Source organism: Pithys albifrons, chromosome 3 (genome assembly GCF_047495875.1).
Source record: "Pithys albifrons albifrons isolate INPA30051 chromosome 3, PitAlb_v1, whole genome shotgun sequence".
Taxonomy (NCBI): domain Eukaryota; kingdom Metazoa; phylum Chordata; class Aves; order Passeriformes; family Thamnophilidae; genus Pithys; species Pithys albifrons.
In genome coordinates this window covers 9827017-9837071 of record NC_092460.1, presented here as the reverse complement: position 1 = coordinate 9837071, position 10055 = coordinate 9827017, and the positions used below count along the sequence as shown (strand labels likewise).

Below are 10055 nucleotides of genomic sequence, written 5' to 3'. Positions count from 1 at the left end.
GGACTTTCACCACTTTCAGAAAGGGTATTTTGTTTTGTTATTTAAAAATAAATGGAACTGTTGACAAAGTTCTGGTTTCAGAAAATTTGAAGGAATTAGGGGATGCACTGTGCAATCCCTGTGACTGTTCCTCAGCCAAGCATCTCGGCAACCTGTTCAGTAAATCTGGCCACAGCTCTATGGTCTTGCTTCTTTACAAACAACAATTCATAGCAAAGCATTTTGTGGGGGCATGAGAGAGGGAGGGAGGGAAGGAGGAGTGAGACAAAACCCCATTCTCATCTAGCTCAAAACTGGACAATTATGTAACAAAGTGGTAATTCTTTGGGATTAGGAAACTCCACATAGTTGTTGTTCTGCAAAGAGATTAGGCGTTAAAATAGTTACTTTTAGACAACAAGAACACCAGCTTTTATCCTTATCAGTACTTCGTACATTACATTTTTAAAGAACAGTTTAGACACTGGTTCTAAGCACTGCAAACTGCTGGGGTCTCAGCAAACTCTCCCCCGCCAGGCTATTCCTTCCAGCTTGCCCAGGCTCTGACAATTATTTGGGAGAGGAAGGAAGAGATTGACTCCTACAGCACATCATGAGGAGCACATAAAGAAGCTGCTGCTGGGAGCAGAGGAAATGAAGTCAGGAGACAGTGGCTGGAGCAAGGATGTATCTACCTTTATAGCTCCAGCCTTGAGGGGAGCCAGAACAGGACAGTGAAGGAACACAAGGAGCTATGGAGATCTCTTGCACAGCAAGCAGTGCTGCTCCCAGAAACCACCGACTTCCTCCCTGCCCCACTTCCTGGCTCCAGCCATCTCTCCATAACCCTTCCCTACCCTCAGCTCCTTCTGTTGTAGCCCCACTCCAAGGCCAGTAGCTCCTCGCAGTACATTCCCCTGTTCCCTGAGGACACATCCCACACCAGGGAAGTGAGGGAGGAAGGAAAAGGCTTCACAATTTGAACTCTTCTGCTGTGTACAAGAATGGCTACAGGATTAGCTCCTTTGACAGCTACTCCTTTTTTACACTGATGCATCGCTCTTGATAAAACCCAACAGCCCAATCATACCTGCTGCAAATACCTGGATTCCATGTTTCAGGTACATGAAAGAGGCTCCAACAGCAGAGTTAAATTATTCTGACACACAGGAATTTAGCACTTTCCCCCCCTCCAGTTTAATCTTTATCAAGTGACATTTCATAAGAACAATACAAGGATGCATCAAAGGCAACACTTCCACATACAGCATGGAAGAGAATCCCATGAGTTCCCCACAGAGGTGAGGATTTCCTCAGATCAGACTCCAGCTGCACCTCACTGGCTGTAAACAACAACCTGGTGCAGGTTACACACATGCCTGTGAAATCCTAACATGTGGCCTGCTTCCCGTAGCAAACAGGCAAGAATCAGCATTTAAGCAATCCTTTTCATGTTAACCCCTACTAGTATGAACTAGGTTTTCATATTTTTATTTTAGTGTATGTTTTACATTAGAAAAAAGAATGTTAATAAAAAAGCTCCACATGCTCCTAACAATCAATTTTCTGATAAGCCCCCACCAGCATCAATACTAATATACAAATAAATTAATTTTGCTAGTTAATTTTCTGCCTGGCTTTGTACAGGCTCTGCCCAAGCAGTGCACCTGTATTTGAGTGCCTGTCCACGTTGCCAACACGTGCCAGGGAGTGTGCTGTACATAATCTTTCCTCTTCGTAATGTAGTGGTGTTTAGTCTCACTCTGATGAACAAAATCAAATTTTCTCAGCCATGCTACCCAGGAGGCACAAATAATCTTTACCAGGCTGCATGGCACTGTTATAACATGGATTCTTTCACTGCAAAAGCCCCAAACCTTGATTAACAACTGTATGCTACTACTCCCTCATCACTCACTTTGGCAATACAACATCCTCCCCACAAAAACAAGTAAAGCAAAAATCTACATGGAAGACCTAAAATTCATCAAACGCAGAATCTGATTTCTCTCAATTTCTCTCAAACTCAAGGCATATTCCCCAGTGTTAACCTGGTCTGTCCCTTGAAATTCCTCTGTTTACTTCTGTTTGTGTAGCTGGATTTTGCACAGCTGATTTACAAGGAAAGAGATGCCATGTAATCACACTGAGTAACAGCCACTGCTGGTACTGTCAGGCCAGACACAGCAGCAGCCACCCTTAACACCAGCCACTCTCCTCCTCATGCAATGCCAATGCTACAATGCCCTGGTTAAAGGAGCATCGGGAAATCTAGCTGAGATATTCTGTAACCTCCTCCAGTGCCTAGGAGGATTTTGGGCCAGAGGAAGGGAGAGGGAGAGGGGGAAAAAGCCCATTAAATTTACAAGCAGATTAAGGAAAAACACTCCACTGCCAATTTATTTTTAAAAAGGGTTGTGTGTTACTCTAAGGTTTGTCTGTATAATTGTACAACCGTTGAAAATTACATAAACTGTAATGATCTAATACTATTAACAGCCATTCGGAGAAAAACTCCCTCCCCTTCTGAAACCATCAAAGGCAGGAGGGAAATGGCCCAGGAAATACGCCAATCTGAGCTCTGGCCTCGAGCCTGACAGAAACAGAAAGATAAGAGAACAAACTGGACTAAGATGTGGTGTTTGCATGTGTCTGACTTGCAAGGGGAGGGGTGGCTTTGTCCTTGGCTGTGTTCTCCCAGAGGCAGTGCCTGCTTGTCCCAGTGAAGCTGCCATCACTTCACTCGCTGCTCTCACCCCTGCACTTCGTCACTTCCTTCTGTCTTATGTGTCGTGGAAGTCTTTCAGCAGGGTCCTCCGTCTCTGCTCTGCTATGTGCATCTGGTTCTCTAAGTCCTGGTAAAACAGAAGGTACAAACTGTTAGCACGCATTTTCCAGGGAAGAGCTCATTTTCCTTAGGGAGACACTAAGCTCCAGCGTGAGAAGCACCAGCTGTCACACTTCACACACACTTTGGATCACGAGATCCCCAGATCCTTTTCCTTTTGACATGGGCTCCCTCTGTGGCTGCCTGGCTCCTGTTCTGCCTAAACCGCTACACACCTAAGGTATCTGCTCTTTACCAGAGGGATACCTGCAGCCTCCTTCAGAGCTCCACATGTCCCATTTCAGTATCCAGGACTCCCTGCAGCCCTCCCTCCTCTTCCATAGGCAGTGAGCACTCTGGTTCTAGAACATCTGCTGTCTAAAGGTTTCTGGATCCAGTTTCTGAGAACCCTCACTTGACTGCCTCAGTGCTCCTGCAGAAGTGTTACAGCCCAACAGACAAAATCTGGCCAACAGGCTCATGCAAGCAGAACACTCACCCCTCTGTCATAGCTGTCTGCTCGCTCCACCTTCCATGAGAGATTTTCAATTTCAGCTTCCAGCTGGGCCTGCTGGTATTCAAACTGCAAAGAGTAAAATTAGAGGCAGCAACAAGAAACTAGTTTAGTGGAGCAGTTTCATACCACACTACACCTGAGGAGCAGATAAATGTGTTTTGCTGACAGCTGTGCTGGCAGAGCAGGTTTGTGTCTTCTCCTTATGCACCTTCAGCTAGACAGCATCACTCCTTCTGGGAGTTTCTTGTGTAAGCACTCCCCAACCTGCACCACTAAAAATTAACACAGTCAGCCTAAAAACACTGCAAGTGACGAATTATCTCCTAGCTCATCTTATTTTGTCATAAACAGGTCAGAAATTGCACTCATGAGCACAGCTCTGCAGGCAGAATTGAGGGATTGTTAACCACTGCTGGGAGCAGCAACTTGTTCCACTGGCAGAGTTGGATCCAGAAGAGAACATCTGTCCACAGCCTCAGAGAACACATGATGCCATATGTGATTCTGTAACAGGTTTTACAGGACAACTGAGTCAAAGAAAAAAATCTTGCATGAATTCAGGGTTACTTTTGTACATGTCCAGCCTATGAGATGCACGAAGCCAGCAAGGGAGTTAAAGCAGGAATAAAGCAAAGCTACACCCTGATCCAAGGCTGGAAAAGCTCCTCTCCTCCAGCAGCTCTTCACATGAAACATGGCCCACATCACTGTGATAAATCTTACCAAGGAACAAATGCACACTTTCAGCCTCAAAACATTCTGGATAAATGGCTTGTTAGTGAAAGTGCAGTGAAGTTCCCTGAGAAAATAATGTAATGCATCAGATGACAGAGTTGCTGGTCAACTTGGCGTGAAGAGGAAGGTGCCAAACTGCTTATTTGTACTGTTCTTACCTCAAACTCAGGACAAGCATTTCAGACACTGCCAAGCTCTGGAATTCAGCCCAGTATGCTGCCAGCTACATCCCAAAAATTATTAGCAAAAAAAGGGCAAAACATCTTACCAGCTTCTTTCTGGGACCAGACTCCATGTAGTAGGCATATGGATATGTGTACTGCAGGGTGTAACGACACTGCCCAGGAGTGGAAGGAAGAGAGAAAAAAGGACAAGAGTCTCAGTCTTGGAAGTCAGCAAAGTCATACTTGTGTGATCACGACAGGCTAAGAAGATACTGCCTGATAAGGACAACTGGACACTTCATGGTGGAATTTTCTACACCTTCCTTGGAAGAAATTGAGCAGTTCTGTGTACTGTGAAGTATAACTTCACAGAAGTTGCTTCCAGATGATTTTTGGCTAGTTCATGTCCTAAACCAGAGGCATGTCCAACACACCTACAAGCTTTAAATTTTCTTCCTTACTTTGGTGCTATGAATTTAGCATTCTGGCCTGTATTTTCCCTGTGCCAAACAAGACATAATTACCCACCTTTGCAAGTAGTTTTGCAGCATTTTGTAGATATTGCCAGTCTATCCATGTTCCCAAGTTGTTCATAACCCTTTCTTGGATTTTCTCCTGGATTCGTTGGTATGTCTGTGCCTCCAGCTGTAGGCTTTTATTGTGATTCTCCCACTGCAAAGGGTGGGGAGACAGGGAAAGAAGAAATGGCATGAGACCAGAGTACTACTACTGTAAAGCACAAGCTCTAGCAAGCAGAAATTGGAGTGGGGCAGGAGTCCAGCAAGGCAAGACATGCTGTGGGAAAGAATGGCAAGGCAGCACCTCCAGTAGCAAGTGGCTGAGGCTGTAAACAGACTGACAGCAGCAAAAAGCAGGGAGCAAACCCAGCTTCTCTGAGTGGGAATGCCCTCCGGTCACACAGCGACCTTGTGCCTAACAAGATGGAAAGACATGGCAATTCTCCAACTTAAAGGATTTCTATAGGAAGGCCAAGAGTTTAAATTAACATTTAACATGGGCTCAGTGAACCCCAGCATCCATGTGCACATTGTAAACATGGCTATTTCCCAAAGCCTGTTGTTCTGGAGAGCCAGGAATGAACATATTAATATTACCACAGGACTAGGCTCATGCTGTGAAGAATAAACTCAAGGGGAAAATTAAATGGAGCAGTATTTAACCTCTACCACACTCTCTTCTACAGATGCTGCTGTAGAGTTGCTCTGCAAGGCCAGGTGCATGGAGCCTGCTGTGTGGACAGAGATGATCTGACTGCAACTTTTAAAAATGTGATTACATGAAATTTAAGTAAAGCTTTGCAAGAGCCAATGGGAGCTTCGAACATGGCAGAGTTTATTTAGTTCTTTGTCTGTATAAAGACAGACTGCAAGGAACTGAAATTACCCAGTCCTGGAAGGAAATGATTGGAGCAATATCTATCTACTGCAGCAGTACTCAGCCTGCAGGTTATGGTACAGTGGCACACAACTAATACTGATTATCTCTAGCACAAGGGAATATAGGACTGAATGTGATTTGCTTTGGGTATGACATTACTGGTTTGAATGGGATTCACAGGGCAGGATTTTGAGTGAAGAACAGGGCCTGAAAATTGTGCACAGGTTCTCTTTGGGAAGTTTCTTGCACGGAGATTGCTGGCAATGACCTTTGCACCAGGCAGGGAGCATTAAAAGGCTACAGCAGCTCTGGCCAAGGAGATGTCTCCTACCCTCTCAAAATAGAACAAGTACTTCTTAAGGGCCTCCCTGGCCTGTGCTTGCTGACTCTGGTTTACAATATCAGGATTCTCTTTGTACCGACTGCATTCGTAGTACTCGCTGCCGTGAGTCTTCCAGTCTCCCAGACACATCCAGCAGAAGTCTGCAGAAAACAGCAAAAAAACCCACTGTGATGAACAGAAAAAAAACCTCTGAGAAAGAAAACTTTCAGGAGACACAGCCCATCTGTTTTCAGATATTTCTGCTAAGCCAAGAAACATACATTTGGTATCATCTTGCATAACAGAACTCAACAGTGAGCCAAAAATACCAGTATGTCTTGAAAATTTTAATTGTATGTCCTTCCATGTAACTATGGAAAGTAAATCCTGAAATTCTGCATCCTGTACACCAAGACCACTGGGCAGAACTATACTTGCACCCTGCACAGGCTGTCACTTCAGGTTAAAGAAAAGACAGGCTGCAGTCTTTTTGGAGTTGCCTCCCCCCCACCATAGGATACTGCCCCATACAAACCTCTGGCTAAACAAAACATCAACAGTCACATCCAAAAGTGAACTAATTCATGCAAAAGGAATTCTTCTCTGGGAACTACCAGGTACTACTCAGGTAATGTCAGATGTCAGGGGTTTATGGCACAAAGCCATGAACTGGTGAATAGGAAAGAAAGTGAAGAGCAATAGCAAAACCCACGTGACAATTTTCTGATTTCAGAGCGAGGCTGTGAGTGTTCTACTGGGAAGGAAAAAAGATGGGAAGTTAAATTGCTACAATAAAAATCACTTCTGTGTTATTCACAGTAAAGAGACCGAAATCTGTATTTCCAGAGTTCATCAGCTTTCTTGAGTGCTAGTCCTCGTGGCACTTGCCTGCTCACCCTTGTCACAGAGCTCCATCAAAGCATGTCCAGTGCTGCCGAGAACCCCAAAGCAAAGGAAATGAGAGAGGACAGCAATCTTTAATCATCTCCCCAGTAAGGGACACTGTAACAGTTTCTGGTGGCACGCTTAACTCAGAGGGCTGAATGCAACTGTCTCTCTACAGGGCAACAGAAATTAATTCTGCCATGAAAATAAGTGCCAGAACAGGCTGTCATTTTGTAGGACCATACAACGGGCCAAAGACACTCAGGCTGCTAATTGCACAGGAGTGGACTGAGAAGTCCAACAGCTACTGTTACATATAACAATTCACAACTCCTGTGGTTTCATCAGAATTGAAGCTCATTATTTCCATCACTAAGCAGAAGAACTTACGCTCATCTGAGTAAATGGCTCAGTTCTGACAGTATTTTCAGCTGATGACAAATAAAATTCCAACAAAAGCATTTAATTCTCTCTTCTGAGATGGATTCCACTGTTAATATTCTGGAGACTTCTCCATACAATGGACGTGTCAGGGCAGGAGCCAAACCAACACTGAATCAAAACTCAGCTGAGATAATAGCCAGTGGGAAAAAAACTATCACACAAAAGTCTGTAACTGTTGCTCTGTTCACCTTTTACTAAGAGGGAAATATTTCAGTGAATGTTCACAATTTGTCCTCATATCACAAAAAAAGGGAAGAGACCGTCACCACTGAAAAACACTGCAGAAGAAACTGCCTCCAAATCCAACTTACCATGCTTGCATTTGGAACATTGCTGAAAGAGAAGAGACAAGAAGCACCAGTTAGTGGAAAATAGGGGGAAAAAATTCCGCTTGGAACAGGGAGGTTTGATGTGTTCAGGGACTTGCTCACCATGTGATTGCAGCCTCCATTCTTTTCAATACAGATATTGCACTTGGGACACTGAAGAAACAGAAGCAATTGTTAGATTCAACTCTGTCTCTAGCAGCCTTCTGAAGAATGACAGCACTTGTGTGATTATTCCTCTCTGCCTTTTTTTTATAAATATGCATACATGTATATGAGAATATTAACATTTACACCCTGCCTCCCACCTGTTCCTGATAGCTCCATTTAAAAGAAGACAGAAAGGCAAAGCCAGGGAAGTTACACTGCAGCACTGGACTGTTTGCTCAGGAAAACAAATCTGCTGTTGTTACTCCTTGTAAGACTGAAGCTTTTGCTGAGTTACCACTTATCAGTTGCTCAGGCACAAGGACATAATTAGTTCATGTATTACAGTAGATTCCACAGCTAATTAGACTACAGGTGATCAACACTATATCCTGCCTTCAGCAGCCACTAACGGATGACAACTCAGCTGGGGCAGAGACTCTACTTGACCACAGAGAGAGATGCACACATCCTCACCCCACAGATACCCTGGAGTGTCCAGTTACATTTTTTGGGCTGCACACACACAAAGAAGCAACTTTTGCTACTTTTTGTAAATTTTCACATCAGGCAAAATGTGTGCCAGGACAATGCTCACTATAATAGAACTTGATTTCTACAAACGAGCATACCAGAAACAATGCCAGCACATGCTGACATCTTCTCCAGAGAAGGAAGGGAAGCTGAAATCTCTGGTCTATTCAAGTACTCCCCTCTCCTAACACAATTGAAGCTTGTGGCTAATTGGCACTGTCAGAATTGTCACTGGCCATGGTAGCACAAATGCCCGTTAAGAACTGTTTTGAAGTCAGGCCACAAAATCCCAAAAGACTTCTCCACAGAGTTATTCAGGCTTAACCACCACTGGTGCCTTATTTGATACTGACTTCACACTTACTACAGCTTCTCCTTCCATTTTAAATACATTTCCACTGATCATTCTAAAGCAGCCACAAGTTTTTTGCCCACAGGAAGACAGCAAACCTGGCTGCCAAAGACATTCACACCAGGTGTGGAATAAGGACCACCAGGTCCTTACTGCAGAAGGCCTGGGCTTCCCACACAAGGCATTCCCAAAGCATTCAGTTGTTATATCACCGGCATAGGGACACAATTAGTTCACATATGACAGTAGCTTCTGACAGAAGCTTCTTGACAGTCCCTAGGGGGCTGTGAGAATTTGCAGTCTGTGAAAAAGCAGAACACAATGCTATATGTGCATAGAATTGTATCCTGCTTCCCAGGCAGGATTAGAGGACAAGAAATAACAGGCAGGTGCTTGCCCTTACATCTTTAGTGTGAGCACTGATGTAGTTGGCTGTTTCAGAGTCATCTGCACACTTGGTGAGCCATTTCCGGATGGTAGCGCAGTCCGTGGGCGCGTGGTACATCTGCCGACACTTAAAGCTTGATGGGGGGAGAAGAAAAGAAAAAGAAACATCGATTTCCAAGGAAGTGACTCAAGGATTGAGGTTTTCCTGACTAAAATTTAGGAGGCCCAGTAAAGGGATGCGAATGCTCTTGTGTATCACTGGAGTGCAAAGACCAAAGCTGAAGTCCAGCTCCCCCACCCTCCTGTGCAGAAACCAGGTAAGACGAATATGAACTGAGGCCTTCTCTGACACATCATGTGTTTGAGGGCTGACATGTCCCTCCCTAGAGCCCACCTATGTATTCTCTAACATGACTGCAGAGGTCTGGGGCAGACCAGTGACTTACATGTAGCTTGACACCAGTAGCAGGTATCAGGCACCCGCATTAACATGACCTGACAGCCCCAGGTGAGTAAGGACCATTTGCACTGAGATACCAGTAAGCTGGTTCTCTAAACTGCACCGTGCTCCACAGGCATTCTCAACAGCAGTGATTCTGGAGACCCAAGAGCAGAAGATACTTCAGCAGCACTGCAAACTATCTCTTTTTCTCTGGTCCTGTATCCACTCAAGTCAGATAAGGAACATCAGTGTTCCTGTTCAGCAGAAATGTATTCTCACGTAAGTATCAAAAGACATCTTCCAGACACTCTGGGAGTTGAACACTTGTAATAAACTTACAAACCTACTACCAGCAGGTAGCCAGAAGGACTCTATGTTCACCACAGGAATTTGTATCAGTCACTATGTCTATAGGAAAATTTGTAACCTAGCCAAGATGTGAAAATGCCAGATTTGTAACCTCTTGATTACTGTAGCCCTGCATTCCCTGGTTGTCAGAACACCCAAATCCCAAGGAGTTTAGGGAAGAAGGGGACAGCTGACCACCTGCAGAAGTCAGACCCTAAGTGTCCAATTACTCAAGCTAACTCAAGTAA

The 10055-nt window shown here is 44.5% G+C and overlaps 1 protein-coding gene across 3 annotated transcripts in view; it reads right to left on the bottom strand.

Moving 5' to 3' along the window:
* Window positions 1-2352: 2352 nt before the first annotated feature.
* The window catches only part of ARIH2 (ariadne RBR E3 ubiquitin protein ligase 2), a 31055-nt gene continuing 23352 nt past the window's right edge, over window positions 2353-10055 (bottom strand). For all 3 annotated transcript variants that reach the window (XM_071550365.1, XM_071550363.1, XM_071550364.1), the window contains exons 8-15: window positions 9034-9151; window positions 7703-7753; window positions 7583-7604; window positions 5952-6103; window positions 4751-4894; window positions 4327-4395; window positions 3306-3389; window positions 2353-2834 (exon numbers count right to left, since the gene is read on the bottom strand). In XM_071550365.1, the coding sequence (XP_071406466.1) occupies window positions 2763-2834; window positions 3306-3389; window positions 4327-4395; window positions 4751-4894; window positions 5952-6103; window positions 7583-7604; window positions 7703-7753; window positions 9034-9151 (712 nt within the window). In that variant the 3' untranslated portion in view covers window positions 2353-2762. The remainder of the gene's footprint in view (window positions 2835-3305; window positions 3390-4326; window positions 4396-4750; window positions 4895-5951; window positions 6104-7582; window positions 7605-7702; window positions 7754-9033; window positions 9152-10055) is intronic.